The following is a 21,362-nucleotide window of genomic DNA, read 5'->3' on the forward strand; positions in this document are numbered from 1 at the left end:
GCTGCGCTCACTTGCCTTCAGGTTAGCTCGTTCGCTACGCTAACTCGCCTCCAGGTTGAAGTTCGTTCGCTACGGTCACTCACCTTTTGGTTGCAAATTAGCTGTTCTCATAAATTAAAAATAAATATAGTGCTGCACCCTGTTGGTAAACCTATTAACTTTTTAATGCTATTGAACATCACAGAATAAAATTGTTTAGTTGCACCAGCTGTTAAGATTCTTTAATTCCATTTAAATATGAGTACTCATAAGGTTAACATGGGAAACTCCAGAGCCACTGTAGACACCACTGATCACAACAATACCTATTATCTATATATAAAGCCCAAAGTACCCATGAACTTTTGAGAAAACTACAAGTCACACCCCAATAAACCATATACTTAAAATGTTCGTCATGACGAGAAACCTTGCGCAAAACTTTCCAAAGGGAACTTTCCATATACTTAATGTTAAAAATAACTCAGCTGTTCTTATTTGTATGTTATTCTTTCAATTTATTACCTTACAAGAGGTTCTACCCACAAATTCACGGGTGTACAGAAGCCACCATTAAATTAATTTAATCAACTTCGACTTTATATTTCATTTAAAGGGCCCAAGCTCGAGAAATTGTCGTTTTAAAGGATGTTAAAAGCAGTAGAACCTTCATACCTTACGTCCTAAGGTGGCCGAGGTGGGTACGGTTGTACCTCAACTCGCCGCTCTCCTCCACGACGTCTGTAATACTTTAATACTTTTCAATGAAATGGCAACCTGTAAAAGATCGGTGACAACCTCTTGGAACAAACAACATACATGGTTTGTTAATCTCATATTCATCGTGTTTCGATCATCTTTAATCACTCACTTGTATCAAACAGCTAGAAATAGCTTCACTGTCCACTCACCGCACCTCTTTTAAGAACACAAAACTAAATCTATAAGTATAAAAGAGGATGTTTGTATATATATATATATTTGTTTGGCAGTGATAAACTCAGACGCCGCTGAACCAATTGCCACGAAACTTGGTACATACGTTTAGAATTTCATGGAATAGGTTTATACACCATCAATTTCGTGATCCGTCCAATCGGCTCCGCCCCAGTGGCTCTAGAGTTTCCCATGTTAAACTTATGAGAAATGGAATTAATGAATCTTAACAGCTGTTTCAATTAAACAAGTTGGTTTTGTTCTATGATGTTCAATAGCATTAAAGTTACAAGGATTACAAACAGGGTGCATCACTATTATTTCTTTTACATTTATGACAACAGCTAATTTGCAACCAAAAGGTGAGTGAGCATAGCGAACGAACTTCAACCTGGAGGCGAGTTAGCGTAGTGAACGAGCTAACCTGAAGGCAAGTGAGCGTAGCGAACGAGCTAACCTGAAGGCAAGTGAGCGCAGCGAACGAGCTCCAACCTAAAGGTGAGTGAGCGTAGCAAACGAACTTCAACCAGGACGTGATTGAGGCATGCAAGTGAGCGCAGCGAACGAGCTCCAACCTAAAGGTAAGTGAGCGTAGCGAACGAGCTCCAACCTAAAGGTGAGCGCAGCGAACGAACTTCAACCAGGACGTGATTGAGCCATGCGAACGAGATCATCTTGAAAATACTGTCATTAATAACCATGAATGAAAATAACCATTAATAATTAAGCTAGCATAACCTAGCATTAATATAAGAGCAATAATAAAGAATCGGTTATCCTTTGTACTATATGTGTTTCATTAGTTGTTGTACGTATTTTAATTTAGTTATAAGCACTTTATATACAATAAGACAATTAAACGTTACGGTAATTAAATTATAAATAGTCAAAGGCAAGACAACGTCTGCCGGGTTCAGCTGGTCTATATAAATAAATACCCCCGCCGCAGCAAACCTGCAGACTAAGCGAATTTCCATTTGACTGATTGGATTTACACTGAAATGTCTACTTAAAAATATAACATTATTATTCTTGATTTAAATAGAATTAGTTTAACAAGTACTTAGGTTTGCTGCATCAGGGAGGGTAAAACTTTTTTTTTGTAAAATGTGAATAGGTAGTGAGAAATAAAAACATTTTCCAAATTTGATCAAAATATGTTCACAAACAAGCAAACTACAACAGTTTACTTATTCTCCATAAGAATAACATGGGAATTTTAAATTTAAAATTTTTTGGAATTTTCTCCGTAACTATTAGGCGCATAATAACACTTCAATATACTAAATTATTTGTTTTTTTAAGCTCTACAAAATGGTTTGGAAAGAAATTGCTAAATTTTATGTTTTTTGGGTCAAAAATAGGAAAAACCTATTTTTACCCCATAAAACCCCCCGTAAACCCCCGTTCCCATGGTCCGATCATGCTGGATCGCGAACTCGTTCGAATAAACGTACGTTTACACGTTTGTACCAAATTTCATCCAAATCGGATAATTTTTGCTCGAGTTATCGTGCTGACGGACACATATATATATATATATATATATATAAATATATAAATATATATATATATATATATATGAATTTGAACGGATGGTGTTTTTGGCCTCTAGGGACCTCAAAACGAAAAAAAAAATCGGTCCCGCGTCCAGGTCTTACCATGAGTACTACGGTAATAGCTTATTCCCTATATGGGAAATTCGCTAAAATTACAGTTTTGTCTTTACATTGCTAAGAATCATGCAGTTTTTGGTCATTTTTATGTTTCATAGCCTAAGAAAGCCGAAACGAGTCTTATCTCAATTTCTGCCTGTATGTCTGTTTGTCTGTTTGTTTGTCCATTCTGTGACTCCGTCTGTAACGCCAAAATGTCATTTTACGCGGCCTACTCCTAGAAAACTAGAGTACCGATCAAGGTTCTAATAATTTTTCTGTATTTACTGGATTGGTGAGAGTGTCTTTGGCTATAAAAACAAAAACATGTCCTCGCTTCTTTGAAAACAAAATAACAAACCACCAAAAACCCAATTTTGTTTGATTTTTGTCAAATTTTCTCCCAATGTTTACTATTACATTTGATGAAATATTGATCAGCTGTTTGGATTAGTTCTCACTTCTAGTTGTCACTGATATGTTTACATTCAAATTTGTTTACAAATACCGCAACCATTTCCGATCAAGTTTTGTCAGCACATCCAAACCAAGAGAGATTAAAAACGTTGTGCCTTACTTAACCGCTTTAATTAATCGCAAGTGCAACGATTGTTCTTGAGTTTTGATAACCGGGGAAAATACTGTGAATCAGTGTTGTATTAGTGCAAGCAAACTTACATTAACAGAATAAATTACGTTCATCAACCACCTACACAGACTTAACAAGCAATAAACACCAGGAATCCAATTCTGTTTTCACTAAAGATATCGCAAAAGAAATTACAAACCAAGACGCAACTTCAACTAATCTTAAATCAAACATGCCGAGGCAAAGGCTTTAAATTTTAGCTGATAGTCATGGAAAAAATTTAAGTTCATTAATAGAACCAATAACAAAAATGACAATGTTTGTTCATATGTAAGGCCTGGGCCAAAGTTTGATAGAGTCACAGAAGAAATAAAAAGTTTTAGCAAAGATTTGGGTAAAGAGGATTACCTTTTAGTACTAGCAGGAACTATCAAAATAGAATCCACCGGGATAAAACGACTCACTGAAGATGTGAAAAAACTTATTAACAAAGAGCACACTAATCTAATTATTGCGGCCAAACCAATGAGACATGACAATCTTAACCTAGACTATAAACGTGTAAACCTACATTTATTTGGACGAGTTCGTGAACCAGCATGATCGGACAAATAAGCTCAAAAAAACAAATAATTTAGTATATTGAAGCTTTGTTGTATGTTTAACGGTTACAGGAAAAATCCCAAAAAAGTGTAGATTTAAAATTACCTAGCCTACCATGTTATTCTCATGGAGAATAAATAAACTGTTGTAGCTTGCTTGCCTATGGACATATTTTAATGACATTTTTTGTTTACTTCATACTAAGCTATCAATATTTCAATAAAAAAACCCCTATTTCCTTCTCTGTAGCAGCAAACCTAAGTACTCATCAAAATTAGCGATATTTAAATAGGAAATAAATCTGAAAATTTTAAGGGAATAATTTAGTGGAATTCCAGCCAGGTAGATGGAAACTCGCTTAGTCCAGGTTTGCTGCGGCGGGGGTATTTTAACATTAGTAGCTCCTAAGTAGTAAGTAGGTGCATGCATACTACATGCATAATATTTGCTGCTACAGGGAAGAAAATCAAACCTAAGTACTCATCAAAATTAACAATATTTAAATAGGAAATAAATCTGAAAGTTTTAAGGAAATAATTTAGTGGAATTCCAGCCAGGTAGATGGACATTCGCTTAGTTTGCAGGTTTTCTGCGGCGGGGTATTTTAGCATTAGTAGCACCTAAGTAGTACGTAGCATTGGTTACTCCTTATTCATTAAATAGCATACTATTATTAAGCTTGTACAATGGATCTCAAGCCACAACAAAAACAAGTTAAATGAATCTTAACTTTAAATGTTCAACACTCATCCAAAAATTATCATTAGTCCTGGATTGATTGATGAGTCAAAGGCTCAAATTATATTAGAAAGGGTTAGGTACACACTTTATTCTAATTCTAATGCATGTAAAAAAAGGTGTATCAGTGCATTCAAAATCAGGGACCTTTTCCATTAAATGACTACAACTATAGCCTAAATTTTGATTTTAACAATACACGATCTCTTATTATAACTTATATATTAACCCTGTTAACACTATAAGCCTAATACATGTTTTCTGTTATACAACCACTTAGGTACCTAGGCTATAGTTGTTCTGACCGAACAAAAATGTTCTAAAAATATAGCACAAGGGTGTTTGTAGGCCTACATAACATTTTTTTTACAACCAAAGATTGTGTTTTACTAAAGGTTAAACAGCTTTCTGCCAAAAAGTTCAATGAAGTTTCTGTTTTATGAAACAAAAGTTGTATGTAACATGTTTGACATGGTGGCTTTACACGTAGGCTTAAGTACTAAGACATTCCATCCCCATGTTAAAGTTGTAGCCAGGTTTTTAATCAAAAATTTGTCTTATTTGATGTGAGCCACCTACAGATTTCGCTGATCTAAATTACTGATTTCTGCCGATTACACGATGGTTTTCACTAAGTTAAACTGATGGAATGACTTATTATGAGCTAAAGCAACTGTTGTGACCCAGCAACTATGTCAGTAACAAAAAATAAGGTACAAAAATAGAGTTTTAGATACTAGCGCAATCTGTGACTGGCTCACACAACTACGTTCTTTTTTAGTAAAAAATTGGCTACAGCTGATCCATATAGATGGGATGTCTTCGTACTACCCAGGAATTGTTTTAGAGAGTGATTTTTAAAATTATTTTGTCTGGATTTGATAGGTAAATCTGGCTTATCAAACTGTACTGATGAGAGGCACGCCTGGTGGTCAAACAAGTAGTAGTGCTCTGCTACAAGTAAATTAAAAAAATATTTTTTGGCTGTTGCTAGTGAATGCAAAACTAAGGAACGGGCCATGCAAGTCTTGCAACAAATGGGTTTATTGCAAAATGGTGTGTTTTTTCCCGTTAAATTTCATTGAATATAACATATAACTTACAGGTTGTGTTTATGTTTAAACCTTTCAACTTGAGTTTAGTAAAACATTGTTTTAGGTTAAGATTATGTCTTGGTTCTAGCCTGACCTAACTCTAAACCGGATTGATTTCAATCAAACGGAAAAGTTCCAAAACAAGTTTAAAGGTGAAAGTTGTCAGTAGGCCTATATTGTACAGCAACAATTGCACAGAGTTTTAAATCACTCAAAAACAACCAACCAACTCAGAAACTACCAAATCTGTAAACTATCTTCTTACCTGGGTTTTTCTTATTGGTGATCTGTCTGTTTTTTTAATAAATGTTGGCAAGATTGGAAGAAACTCAGCTAAATCAGTCCCTTGGATTCTTTGTTTGGAAGAGTCAAATTTTTTTCTTTTCTTCATCAACGTTTTCTCGCACACTTTAGAATGTTTTGAGAGTGCCTCAGGACGGAAAGTTCGGTTGCAGGAACCACAAGGTAGTAAAATGGACGGAGTATCTATGTTATCTGTGGAAAGAAGTGTAATTATTGTATATTAAATTGTGGCCAAGATGTCATTTGTCATGGCTGGCAAACTTATTCAAATCCAAAATCTCTTTATTCATGCGCAGTACAAGTTATTATACAATGAATAGCGTGAAATAAATATAAAGATACATTATGCCATACTTATCCATAGAGAATTATCATTGTTACAAAACTAATACTAAGCTTAAGAAGAATAAACAAAACAAAAGTAAATCATCATTTTAAATTATAATTTATGTTATATCTCCTAAATTCCAAAATGCATCCAAAGAATACAAAAACAATGAAAGGAGATAATTCTTCAGTTTGTTTTTTAACATCAAAACTAAGTTACTTTATTTTTATTTTAGGTAGGCTAAATTAATTAAGAATTTTATCCAAATGAAACTACATTTCTTCTAAAAACTTTAATTTATGTTGTTCAGCCTGCCTAGTATACCTTAATTGAATATATTTGTACTATCAGTTCATTTGAACCAAAATTTAGTTTTTAATTCAAGACGTCTTCAGGGGATCTTTTAATAGCTTTATAAATTTTAAGACTCTCTAAGATGTTCATGAGGGGGCTTTTACTGCATTTCAAATATTTTATTTTATAGAATCAAAAGCATTGACATCAGAGCTACTACAAGTCTTTATCAGCTGACGTATCCCCTCCCCCAAGACCAATGTCACCAACGGGGCATTGGATAGTTCTGTCGTGTCCGCCGTGAAATCTGCGTCGGTTTGTCCCGTGTTCAATGTGGCCGGCCTATAGTCTTAAATGTTTTGTAATTTGTGTTTTTTTAATTGTAAACTTTATGTGTCGACCTGTATTTATATATTGATGAAGACTTCTGTCGGACTTTTGACAAAATTCAACATGATGTTTTAAAGGATTTGATTATGGGTCTTTGTACCCAAAACTAGTCATCCATAGACTAAGATAAGACTGAACACAGACCAAGGTACGTAACCTATTATATATTCGAATATCAGGACTCTTGGTGGCAGAGATGTTTAAATTTGTATGTTCAACAAAAGGTAAAGTATCGCTTTGATAGTGTAATTCAAAATTTTGATTCTCTCTATTTTGGATTATCCCATGCCAGATTTTCATCCATGATTAAACCTAAAAATGTTGAGTGGTCTAATTGGGTCAATACATGATTATCAACAAATATTGTAGGCTTTATTTTGTTCCTAGTTTGTTTTGTTGAAAATGATACAAAATTGGATTTTTCTGAATTTAGAAGGAGATTCTTGCTATCTAAAAAGTCTTTAATTAATGATAAGCCAATATGGGATGATATTTCAATATTATTTTCAGTGTCAGCAGAGACAACCACATTTGTGTCATTTGCATAAAGACATATTTTTGTATCTCTGCCCCAAGTGACTTCTGGTAGACCCTTCAGGTAACAAAGGAACATTAAGGGACCTAAAATCGATTCCTGAGGGACTCCATATTGCACTGTTAATGGGCGAGAGGTACAAGTTTCTTTATACTTAAACTTTAAAGTTTCACGATAGTAATTAATTTCCACAAATTGTTTTCTGCCGGTAAGATATGATTTTAAAACCATGCTAATTCAGTGTTTTTTACTCCGAGTGAGCAGAGCATATCTAATAGTTTAGAATGCTCTACACTATCAAAAGCTCTTGTCAGATCTAGAAAAATTCCAATTACCTTCTCCCCCCTGTCAATAGAGTCAATGATCGACTCTACAAACTCGATACCAGCTGTTATAGTAGACTTTTTAGATCTGAAACCATGTTGTTGTTTGTCAAGAAGATTATTTGTTTCCAGATAATTTGAAAACTGAATAAACACAACTTGTTCTAAGATTTTAGAGAATACCGGAAGCAATGATATTGGTCTATAGCATCTAATGTCTTCTGGATCTCCCTTTTTGAGAACAGGAATAACTCTGGCTGTTTTAAGACTCTCAGGGAATACTCCTGATATGAGGGAATGGTTGATTACATGAGTTAGAGGACCAACAATGTAGGGCAGGGCAGCCTTAATGATTGTAATGGGAATTTCATCCTTACCCGTGGATAATTTGTTATCAAAGGATAATATAATTTTTTTAATACACTGTTTCCTTACGGTTTTAAAACTGAAGGTGATATCTGGATGTTCATTGCCAATATTATAGTTTGTAGAATTTGTTGCAGTGTTAGGAGTTACCAATTCTTTTACTGCACGGACAAAAAAGTCATTAAAAGTTTCACATATGACTTCTGGATCTGTCAAGTAGATTCCATTGTGTAATAATTTAATATTTGCATTTGAATGGGACCTAGAAGTTTTACCAACTTCTGATCTAATCAAGTTCCAAGTGGTTTTGCTTTTATTTTTAGATTTAAGGATTTTATTATCAAAATACTGTCTTTTGCTGTTTATTACATTATTTTTAAGTTCTTTTTTCTCAGACTTTATCAACATTTTTAGATTTTCATCTTTGTTTAATCTAAACTGAGACTCTAAGTTAATTATTTCTGCCTGTTTATTTTTATTTCCTCACTGATTTGGTCCATGTTCCCTTTCAGTTGTATACAATTTTGGGAAGTTTATGTCAAATTGGTGTTTGAAATTATTAAAAAATGTATTATATTTAAGATCGACAGTGGATTGAAAAACCTGAAACCAGGACTCGGAACCCAAACCCCTACAGAATGATTCTGTGTTACAAAGATTGAACTTGCGCACTTGTTTCCTAGTTAACCTATTTTTTTTTAATTTACATTGTTCAACTCTAACAGCTGGCCATCATGATCAGAGATATGTGTGATTAGACCAGTTACTCTGTGATCCATCCAGGCCAGGCGATACTTGATTTATGAACTCTGAGACAGCGATTGTTGTGTTTTTTCCAGATCTAGATCCAAATTGGCATTTGCACAGCACTCAATCGCTAGGACCTCTGATTGAAATACTGTTGCTGTGCTTCCCAGGGATGAGGAAATGTTGGTTTTGTTGCCATACACCCCCAACCCCGATCTCTCATCCTTTCGGCTTCCATCTGTGTAGTACACCAAGCATGCTCTGTCCCTCTTAAAGTTGCACTATTGCCAGTTATATCTTTCTCCTACTCGGACAACTTGGTAAGGAATCTTGAAGTCATATTCCTTTGTGATGAGGTCTGGCATTATTTAATTCCATGTCCTTACTTGGGAAGTCCCTTAGAATGGACAGGTGACCAGTCAGCCTCTGAAGATTCAACTCACCTCTGCTTCCCATTTTGAGGGCAGCAGTGGCTGAACGTTTCTTAACTTCCAGCCCTAGTGGAAGCATGTGGAGTATTGCCTCCATTGTAGCTATGGGACAGGATTTCATCGTCCCGCAGATCCCCGTACACGCAAGCCTTTGCAGCTGCTGCAGTTTCCTGACAGCTACTGTCTGCTCTGCCTTTAGCCACCACACTAAAGCTGCGTATTGGTTTGACTATGGCCTCATAGGTCCAACGTATCAGTCTGGGACTTAGTCCCCATTTCTTGCCAAAGGTTCTTCTGCATGCTCCAAAACCTCCTGTGCCTTTTGCAAGAACATAAAGTGCTCCAGGTAAGTTTCTGGTCCAGGTAAACTTCAAGGTATTTTGTTTCCTTCACTAACTTCACTCTTTTCCCCTGAATTTTGGGGGGAGTTAGATTTGCTTTCCTTCTTGTAAAGGAGATTAGCCTAGCTCCGTTTTGTCCGGGTAAATAGTGAGGCCCTCTTTTGAGCACCATCCCACGATGAAGCTCACAGCTGTCTGGGTGAGGTTTTCCACAGTGTTGTCTGCAAAGGCTTGGAGGTCCATGTCTCTCCAGTCTGCCTCTCTCAAAAGATCATTCACCACTAAAGCCCACAACAATGGTGAGATGACTCCTCCTTGGGGGCAACCTTGGCGTGTTACGATTGCTGAAGAGTAGCTGCCTAAATCAGCTGTCACTTCCCTACTGTTGAATAGAGCCATAATCCAAGCTGCTATGTCGGGGGGATGCCCCTGCTTCTGACTGCTGCATCTATGGAGTTATAGCTCACATTATCAAAGGCACCCTGTGTGTCCATGGAAACCTGCTAGGAATTCCTGGTGCCCTTGGGTATCTTCAACCTTTGCCACTAGGGTGCTAAGGGCCGTTGTTGTTGATTTGCCCTTCACAAACGCATGTTGACTCGCACTAAGGGGACTAATTTCTAAGTAAATGTCCCTTATGTGGCGGTTGATTACTTTTTCCATAGTCTTTAACATGAAAGAGGACAGGCATATAGGCCTGTAGGACTTTGGCTGGGCTGGGTCTCTACCTTTTTTCAGGAGAAATACCGCCCTTGATTCCCTCCAACAAAATCTTGCCATCCTAGGCAAGAACCTGAGGAGGGGAAAAATAGAAATCCTCTCAGATAGCCAAGCTGCATTAAAGGCGCTGGGGTCATGTGTGACAGAGGCACTTAAACAGTAAAGGGGTGCAAAAACACCCTCAAAAAGCTAGCTAAGTGGAACCTAGTCAAACTAGCTTAGGTCCCTGGACACTTGGCCTTTTTGTAGCAAACGTAGGCTCGGAACCAACTTTCTTAAGCAGGATAGGTCAATCAGTAATCGATCTTACCCTGTGTTCAGCGGGTTCAACAGGATTATTGACTGGTCACTGGTCAGTGTCTCTTGAGCCATCCCTGTCTGATCATAGGCATATTGTCTTCAGGTTGGGGAATTTTTCCATATAACGCAGTACGAAAGGCTAAAAGGCTTTCATGGACATGGAATAATTTTTGTGGTAATTTAGAAGGTATTAAAGACACTTCTAGAATACATAAGGTTCTTGTTAGAGACAGGAATGTTACTCTTGGTGCCGTTGAAGGACTGGGTGGTGCAACGGCTTTTGAACCTACTGAAATAGGCCTACTTAAGGTTATGGCAAAAACTCATTTCCCTGGTTGTATTGTTTTTGAAGTGCAGCAGGAGGAGGTGAGTTCTGAGCGGCCAAATCTGGGCGGTCATACCACCCATTCTATGTGGAGCACTGCTTGCCGCATAGTCACCTTCAGCAAGGTAAGATGGGCTAATATATTACGACCCTTCAAATCGCCGGGTCCTGATGAGGTAAGACCTGTTTGCTTACAGGAAGGTATAGAAACCCACTCTGTAAACTTTTCAGAGCAAGCTTAGCCTTGTAGGACACATTCCCTCAGGGTGGTGTAATTCTCACATTGCATTTATTCCAAAACCAAGGGGAGGGGTTGGTTACACTGATATAAGGGAGTATTATAGGGGAGTAGTTACACTGATCCTAAGTCATTTAGACCCATTTTTCTATCTTCTTTCTTTCTCAAGATCCTAGAAAAATTGATCTTAAGATATATGATGGATACAGCTCTCAGGACAAATCCTATTCATAACAATCAGCATGCGTACGTCGCAGGAAGATCATGTGAGACTGCGCTGCACCAACTTGTAAGCAAGATTGAGAAGGCTCTAGAGAGAAGTGAGAGGTCCTGGGTGCCTTTCTCGATATTCAGGGTGCTTTTGATAACACTGGCACCCCAGCAATTCTTAATGCGGTGAGAGCTAGAGGATTTTACGGTATCGTATGTACGTGGACTGAATCCTTGCTTCACAGTAGGAAGGTCGGGCTCTCACTCCATAATGACACGATCTAGGCAAGAATACCTCGAGGTTGCCCCCAGGGTGGGGTTCTCTCTCCCCTCCTTTGGAATTTGGTAGCAGACGACCTTATAAGGACCCTCAATGAAAGCGGGGTTTTCGCCTTAGGTTACGCTGATGATGTTGCAATCCTTGTGGTTGGAAAGTTCCAAGGAACCATAACTGGTCTTATGAATTCAAATTCAAATTATCTTTATTTATAGTAGGCCTATGTACAAAACGTACAATAGTGTCAAGCTTATTATTACTATGTAAAAATACTTTAAAACCTAAACAAAAAATACAGAAAATAAAATTATAGCTATAATATACATTCATAAAAAGTTCATCTAGCCTATTGAGTAGATGGGTTTTTCTATCAAAAATTCTTTAAGTTTTTGTCTAAAGGTTTTATTATCCTTAATATCTTTTATTTAATTTGGTATCTTTAAAAACTTTACACCGGCATATGAGGGCTTATTTTTATACATTTATAAGTTGTGTTTCGGTAGAACTATATTATTTTTGTTTCTAGTGTTGTATTGATGGGTTTCACAATGTGTTTTAAATTTTTCCTGGTTATTTTTTACATGTACGATACATTCCAGTGTACAAACTAAAGACAGTTAATAGTTTCAAATAGACAAAATGTTGATTTACAGACTCATTATAATCTAGATTTAACATTATTCTTATTGCCTTTTTCTGTAAAACAAGTATCTTATCTAAATTTTTCTGGGAAGTGCCTCCATACACTACTATTGCGTAAGATATATGTGATTGGATATGGGAATGAAAAACTATTTTTAATGTTGCTAGGTCACTTAAATAAAACATTCTTTTCAAGGCATAGATCCCAGAATTTACCTTAAGCACAATGCTTCCTACATGATTATCCCACCTAAGACATTCATCAATATGGATAACCTAAAAATTTTGTACAAACAATTTGATTTATTGTGTTGTTGTCAATAAAAATATGAGGGCTACACTTGTTTCGGTTCTGCTTGGTGCTGAAAGAAATAAAATTAGTTTTTTGTGAATTTAGCATTAATCGATTGTTTACTAAAAATTCTTGGATTTGTGATAATTCTATATGAGCTGCTACTTCCAAATCAATCTGACAATTAGCAGTATACAATAAGATTAGAATCGTCAGCATACTGCACGAGTTTAGAATTAATGAACAGAGCTTTAAGGGTGGTGGACCGTTGGTGTCAGGAAGTTGGGCTTTCCATTAATCCCATTAAAGTTGTAATCGTACCCTTCACAAGAAGGAGGAAACTGGATGGGATCGGCCCACTAATACTGCAGGGCACTGAAATAGAGCTGCAGAATCAGGTGAAGTATCTAGGTGTAATTTTGGACAGATCACTTTACTGGGGACCTCATCTTCAAAAAGTTATTGAACGTGATAAGTGGTCCCTTATGGCATGCAGGCGGATGGTAGGTGGAACATGGGAGTTACAGCCCAGACTTTTGCACTGGCTGTATGTATCTGTTGTCCGACCCGCCCTTACATATGGTCTGCTTGTGTGGTGGCCAAAGATGGAATCTACTGCAGCTGTCAAAGCTTTAGCAGGAGTTCAGAGGCTTGCTCTTATAATGATAACTGGGGCAGTAAGTAGCGCTGTCCTGGAGCAGCTCTAGAGTGTCTGCTTGATATGCTACCCATCGACATTTTCATCAAGGCGGTACCGGTAGCAAGAAAAACAGCCCAACGCCTCAGATGCAAAAACTTATGGATAACCACAGGAAACAATAAAGGGCACTTCAAAATTGTTTGAGGTGGTACACAATGATGAAATGGACCTTCCTTCAGATCACATGTCCAAAAAATACTCCTTTGGAAAGCCTTTCAAAGTACTAATACCAGATAGGAAGGATTGGTCTGGCGGAAAAGGGCCCATCTTATCTTACCTTACAGGGGCAGGTCGAGACCTTTAAGCACATCATCCAAAATCGAATTATTGCGCACCCCAGTTAATTGTTTTCTTGTTGACCTTACAAGTTAAAACTAGGCCTACAATGAATGCCTGTAGTTTCCCAATAAGTTCATCCTCGGGAAGATATCTTCCTCTAGCCAGATTCCCACGAGTTAAAATGATTCTAGCATCAGAGAGCTCGTTACAATCAAAGAGTAGGTGATCGGCTGTCTCTTCTGACCTATCACAGTGCCTACAGATCGGTTCACCATCATATAAGTCCTAACCTAACACAACCTCACACTTAATTTTCAAAAATTCCATTTCATGACAGAAAAGACATGTGAGGAAGATAGGTCGGACTTTAAATGCGGATTCGTATCTGTATTAAGTCCTTTGAAGATAGGTTAGATTAGGTAAGTTAAAGTTTAGGTTATAATGAAACGACTCATTAATTTACGCTAGGTACCTCCGGACTGTTTTGGCACAATTGAAATAGTGGGTGAAACTCAATGAAATAACAATATCAAAAATTCAATGCAAAAACAGTCTGCAGGTAACGTCAATTAATGAGTTGGTTCATTATAACCTATTGGTACTTTACCTTCCTAATCTAACCTAACTTCAAAACAATTAATACAGTAACAAATCACGGCCGCATTTAACTCCCAGGCCGCGGCCTGGTAGAATTGGCAACATCGCGAGTAGCCTAGTGTTGATTAGTGTTAGACGTCTCGAATAACATAATATGGCAGATAGGTGATATCAGCCCATTAACTTGCATTTTGTTAATTTAAATTTAAATTAATGAACATAGGCCTAAATATATTAATATATTGAAAATTACAGAATTGAAAACCAAAACAATATGAATTGAAAATCTATATCTGTAGGCTACATTAAAAGCAGAGTCAATATTTTCATAGTCCAGTAACCAAGCTTTCGTAAATACACAAATATCATTAGCTTCTTCCAAATAAAACAGCTGTTACAACCCTACTTGCGACGTTGCCACTTCGAAGGCCGCCTGGAGTTAAAGGTGGCCGTGCACGAATTTGCATAAAACCCGACCTACCTTCACCAAATGCCTAAATAAGAGCTGATTATTAAGTTTCAAAACAAATTGATTTCATTCCGCATTAAGTCGAGTACAAACAGCTGTTTGCTCTCCTTACCCAGTCCTCAGCCTACATACGGACCCGTCCAGACCACGCCATATTACCATAGTACCGCTAAATGAACCTTAGATTCGTAATTTTAACCGATTAGATTGTAACGTTTTACAGCCACTTAGGAATCTCTCAGACAAAAACTGATTGCATGTTTGGATTCAGCGTGAAAAAAATTGTATGTAGACATCTAAAAATTACATCATATCCCAATGTAGACATATTAAATAATTGCCAAGAAACCTTGTGGAATCAATGGGTGCAAACTATCACGTACCATCGCCTTCTGCATACTGACAGTGCCTTGAAAAAAGCCCAAGAGATCAGCCAGGACAGAGTAGGCCTACAGAAAACTTTCAGGCAAGAAGGTACCAATCATAAGGCCAATGTTAATTTTTTTTAATTTTCAAATGAGTTGTGTAGCGAAATATGAGTTTTCCAGAGATAGTGATTTTCACCAATCACGTTTTTAGGGTTTTAACTTAACTTAAGTCCCTTATTCCAAAATTTAGTCAAAAATATTTTTACCACACTCAATGTGTTAAGGCATGTTAACTTAGCCTACTAGGCCTAATAATAAGCTTATACTTTTAATACTTTTCAATGAAATGGCACCAAGGTAGGTACACCTACTGTAAGCAAGGCTGAATCAAATTTCTGCACAAAAATTTAAGGTACAAGGCTGAACCTGAGTAATTATGAAAGCTCTTGGCCAAGATTCCTTTTTTAGAGGTTAATGTTATGCCAATATGAGTAGGATGGATTGAACCTCATCCCACCTCATCTCCCACGACATAAAATAGCTTGCTTAGTAGTGAATCACTTCAAAACTATTCAAAAATTTGTATGGTTATTAATATAATGTGTATAATGACTTAAGAGAGTAAGATTATCAACATAACTGGGATTAAGCAATTTAAAAACTAAATGTCAAAAATAACAAGTACACCAAGGCCAGCAACCCACACTGATCCGATCTAGTTTGTTTGTACAGTAAAATATAAATTTCTTTCAAAGCTTTTATTGAAGAATTATTGAGATAAATGCCGCAACTTGTTTTGAAGAAATAGGCTAACAATCTTATGGAGATTAACAACCTTAAAATTTATTAAAATAGTACAATTTACTCACCTTCCAGCACGTCAGCCATTTCTGTTGTTATTGGCAACGACGACGAAGCAGGCTGGCTGGTCACCATTCACATTCACCAATCATCTGTAGTTGATGCGGTAAAATTCCCTTTACAGTGAGGATAAAACTAGATTTCCCTCTTTATCAAGATGTGTATATCTGTAAGTACTAGGTGTACAATGCAGTTGTTGAAACACAAAATGCAGTAGACTTTGATATGCCCGATGTCGTCCAAACAGATTTATGAAATGACAATATAAAATAGGTTACGTACCTTTACGTCGTCAATCCTAGGTTAGTCTTTTTAGCGACTAGTTTCGAAACTGACGTTTCATTTTCAAGCCTTGTCAAACATAAAATTACTTGAACATAATGTCGTCGTCAAAGTACACAAATATAAGTATGTTTGACAAGGCTTGAAAATGAAACGTCAGTTTCGAAACTAGTCGCTAAAAAGACTAACCTAGGATTGACGACGTAAAGGTACGTAACCTATTTTATATTGTCTTAAATCAATCCTGGAGGCAATGCTGAATAAATTTATGAAATGCTACCCATGGTATGCTATTACGATTTTTAAAACGCTTCCTAACACTGTAAGTGTAAGAGACTTTTTTTTGCTCGTATCTACGCCAGTGGCATTTTTGTAATGAGGTAATTTCAAACACTTTTAAGGGAAAGCGGTCCAAACCCATTAAAGTTTTGTTGACTTGAAGAGTAAGCCTTTCAAAAAGACCATCCTTAGCGCATTGGTGAAAAGGCCGTTGTACTCGTTGGCCGAGCTTGAAGAGCCACTCTTTCCATCCTGATGAATATTCAAACTATAGTCAGGTTGGGTAGCAGGAAAATATTTCAGTTCTGGCGGAGAGGCTGCAATTTTAGGTGGTTATATGGTTATAACTTTGTGGCATGGCGGTTTGGATTAATTAGGGCTAATTTACCTTATTACCTTATTACCGTAGTAGTGGGGTCGTATAGCTGCATATAATGGCAGAATATTTCAGTTCTGGCGGAGAGGCTGCAATTTTAGGTGGTTATAGTATACAAGTTTCTGAACCTAAAACCGCCCAGACCCCAAGTTTTAAGGACCTTGGTCGTCCGTAATGACGTCATCAAAATGGTGGCCGTAAGAGGATGCTGGGTCCCCATGAATTGGCTATAACGACCGAATGCCTGAACCGATTTCCATGAAGTTTGGCACACAAGTGCTTGAATACATTATCTCGGCCTGGGTTGAAAATGGCCAAGTTTCATCAAGTCATTTCAAAATGGCGGCTGTTCAAAACTAAAAAGATTAAGAGGAAAATAATTGTGAATTGTTTTATACAGGGTGAGTTTTAAATGAGTTTTCCCCCTACTTTTTTATTCATTTCTTAAGATATAAACTTTGAACCATGTCAGATCATTGTAGAGTAGCAAGTACTTCATTTTGACTGGGTTTAAATTTTTGGCCGCCATCTTGGATTCGCCATTTTATATACAAAGTTATTTTTTCAAATGTAAAGCTAGGGTTGTGACCCACCATTTCAAACAAGACTTTTACGCTGAATACGATGCTGCAATCCGTTTAAAAAATTTTGATCCATTCTAAAGTTATGAGAACTTTTTATAACTTTATTTTTAGTCCATTATTAACATTGTGCATTTACAAACTAAGGCCATAATCTCAAAATAGTGCTAGATAAAATCAAGACAAAATAAGTGGACATCACCATTCATTGTTGACCTATTTTCACTCGGTTTAGACGGATGTATTTTTTTCAGCCGCCATCTTGGATCCACCATTTTGAAATGTGATAAATTATTTTAAATATGAAGGTGGTGTTGTGACCCATCATTTTGAACTACTTTTAGCGAATTTTCCCATATAGGGAATAAGCTATTACCGTAGTACTCATGGTAAGACCTGGACGCGGGACCGATTTTTTTTTCGTTTTGAGGTCCCTAGAGGCCAAAAACACCATCCGTTCAAATTCATATATATATATATATATATATTTATATATATATATATATATATGTGTGTCCGTCAGCACGATAACTCGAGCAAAAATGATCCGATTTTGATGAAATTTGGTAAAAACGTGTAAACATACGTTTATTCGAACGAGTTCGCGATCCAGCATGATCGGACCATGGGAACGGGGGTTTACGGGGGGTTTTATGGGGTAAAAATAGGTTTTTCCCATTTTTGACCCAAAAAACATAAAATTTAGCAATTTCTTTCCAAACCATTTTGTAGAGCTTAAAAAAACAAATAATTTAGTATATTGAAGCGTTATTATGCGCCTAATGGTTACGGAGAAAATACCAAAAAATTGTACATTTAAAATTCCCATGTTATTCTTATGGAGAATAAGTAAACTGTTGTAGTTTGCTTGTTTGTGAACATATTTTGATCAAATTTGGAAAATGTTTTTATTTCTTACTAACTATTCACATTTTACAAAAAAAAACAGTTTTACCCTCCCTGATGCAGCAAACCTAAGTACTTGTTAAACAGGGGTGCCCATCCCCCCCTAGACTCATGACGCACCCCCCCCCCCCCCAATTGAGCAACAGCCCCCCCCCCCATAAATGATGTACACAACAAATGAGAAACATTAACCCAGCACTAGCACTATTTGTAAAACTATAAAAGAAGTTTTATAATTTTTTTTAGATATTTAAAATTCAAACCCAGCTAATCTATCAATAAAAGTATAGTTTTGTCTGTGCATTGCTCAGAATTATACATATTTTGGGTTATTTATGTTTTATACATTGAAGAAGTTGATACATGTCTTATCTGATCTCCATTTATGTCCGTCTGTCACGGCCCAGAAGGCATTTTATGCAGCCTACTCTAAAGAAAACTAGAGTACCGATTATGATTCTAATGGTTTAATTGTATCCACAGGATTGGCGAGAGAGTCCTTATAGCCATTAAAATATGGCCTCACTATTTTGGAAATAAAATAACGGACGATTAAAAATACAATTTTGTGTGATTTTTCTAGTTTATTTTCTCCATGTTTACTACATACGTAATTAATTTATGAAATACTAATAATCTGTTAAGAGAACACGTCATATATGAAATTACGAACAGCCGTTTTGATAAAGATTCCTTTCCTAGCTGTCACTGATATGTTTACATAAATGTTCTTTAAGAATACTGTGTAGGCCCTAACCATTTCCGATAACGTTTGTAAGCAAATCCAAAACCAAGTGAGATTAATAACCGTGTGGCTTTGGCTTACATAACGGGTTTGATTTATCACGAGTACTAATATGTAACTGTAAATTAAATTAAATAACTAGCCATCATCCAGGTCGGGAACCGGAGATTCTGTGTGTATCAAGTTGTACTTGAATTTTGATTACAGGGAAAAGACCGTGAATCAGTGTTGTACAGGACTGGAAAACTTATCTTTCTATATAAATAAAATTAGAGTTTTATAAGTCACCTCAATTTAAGGATTTTCTTATTGCCAGAATATCCATAACGAATTGTCAGCGTCTTTCTCGATATAACGATCCCCTCTCCCTCCCTTTAGAAACATCACAGCTCCTTTGATGAAAATGAAATGGAAACAACGCTTGCGCCAACAATCGTCTGCTCCGTTATACACTTCTGTCTGCTGTGCGCTATGTTACAACAGATTTCAGATACAACAGCTGGGGAATGATGACGATATAAAGCTCAGTACACTGTGATTGAGTGATAACCATGGTAACTTTAGTAAGGCTGTGATTGGCCAATGAGTAGGCCTAAATATGGCGACTTGTTGAATTTGTGTATGAATTGAGAAACCTATTAATGAACAGAAGAACAAAGAAAGAGAATAACAAGATTGTTCTCGTTCCATTCTTTTTTAAGAGTGTTTTAATTATCTCTAAATATAATTTTACATTGTTTTATTACTTATCTATCAATTCCTATGCTAGCACCTATCGGTAGCCTATCTGTCTATCATGAGCAGTACCTTATAACACTTTCTAAAGGTTCCTTTAATATTTACGTTATTTATAGCAATGTAATGTTTGGCTAGTGATTAGTTGAGTTTGAGTTAGCTACAATTTTAAACGTTGCCGTTTGTACAACTGAACCAAGAAAAATGATTTGAAATTTACAATAATAATGATTGTGCAATATTGAATTTCGTTTATAAAAATGTAAATCGTGACTTAATGTCTGTTTACAGCGTTTTAATGAGTTTGTCATCTGTTTTTATATTATATTGGATTAACCGGATTTTTCATCCCCCCCCTCTCCCTATTAACTCAGGTAATCGAGTATACACAATAGTGTAAAGTATTGTAGCCTATGCTACTTGCTACTTGATTGTATTTTAACGAGCTTTATGTCAACAAAGCGTTCTGCTGTGCTTAAGTCGCGGTGTAGCTGGAAGTGTCTGTACCACGCGTTATCTTTTATCTATTATAGCAGTTGAGCAATCCAGTGCGCTCCCTCTCATAGATCTCACGTCTTGCTAATCTTAAATAATAACTTTCTACACGAATCCTAAACTATCCGAAAATCCTATTTGAACCAATTTAATTCAATAATATAACTATTGTCATTAAGTATCCACTTTCTATCTGGCGATTTCGTAATGTATTTTGGATTGTCGTCACGTTGAACACTGTTGCAATTAACTTTAGCCCCCCCCCCCATTTGAATTTTTTGAGCCCCCCCCCATAAATTTCAATGACGCAGTCTGCGTCACGGCCCCCCCTTGTGGGCACCCCTGTGTTAAACTAATTCTATTTAAATCAAGAATAAATGTTATATTTTTAAGTAGACATTTCAGTGTCAATCCAATCAGTCAAATGGAAATTCGCTTAGTCTGCAGGTTTGCTGCGGCGGGGGTATTTTATGTTGAATTCAATGCCGCAATCTGTTTTTTCATTGTCATATTTGGTTTTTGAAATATTGACATTTTAAATCAAAATAATTGTTATATTTTATTAAAGAAACCTTAATAACAAAAAAACGGATAAAATAAAACCCAGTCAAAATGAAGTACTAGCTACTCTACAATTATCTGACGTGGTTCGGAGTTGATATCTTAAGAAATGTATAAAAAAGTAGGGGGGAACTCATTTAAAACTCACCCTGTATAAAACAATTCACAATTATTTTCCTCATATTTTTTTAGTTTTGAACAGCCGCAATTTTGAAATGACTTGATGAAACTTTTGACCATTTTCAACCCAGGCCGAGATAATGTATTCAAGCACTTGTGTGCCAAATTTCATGAAAATCGGTTCAGGCATTCGGTCATTATAGCCAATTCATGGGGACCCAGCATCCTCTTACGGCTGCCATTTTGATGACGTCATTACGGACGACCGAGGTCCTTAAATATTGGGGTCTGGGCGGTTTTAGGTTTAGAAACTTGTATACTATAACCACCTAAAATTGCAGCCTCTCCGCCA

General features: G+C 36.5%; 1 protein-coding gene across 2 annotated transcripts in view; it reads right to left on the reverse strand.

The window, feature by feature from the left end:
* LOC128988560 (uncharacterized) overlaps positions 1-15,971 on the reverse strand; it is a 75,408-nt gene extending 59,437 nt beyond the window's left edge. For both annotated transcript variants that reach the window (XM_054409952.1, XM_054409951.1), the window contains exons 1-2: positions 15,939-15,971; positions 5,860-6,089 (exon numbers count right to left, since the gene is read on the reverse strand). In XM_054409952.1, coding sequence (XP_054265927.1) covers positions 5,860-6,089; positions 15,939-15,957 — 249 coding nt within the window. In that variant the 5' untranslated portion in view covers positions 15,958-15,971. The remainder of the gene's footprint in view (positions 1-5,859; positions 6,090-15,938) is intronic.
* Between the last annotated feature and the right edge of the window lie 5,391 nt (positions 15,972-21,362).

The sequence above is a fragment of the Macrosteles quadrilineatus genome, unplaced genomic scaffold (genome assembly GCF_028750875.1).
Source record: "Macrosteles quadrilineatus isolate MER2022 unplaced genomic scaffold, UCM_ALF_1.0 Scaffold_3__2_contigs__length_128488019, whole genome shotgun sequence".
Lineage (NCBI taxonomy): Eukaryota > Metazoa > Arthropoda > Insecta > Hemiptera > Cicadellidae > Macrosteles > Macrosteles quadrilineatus.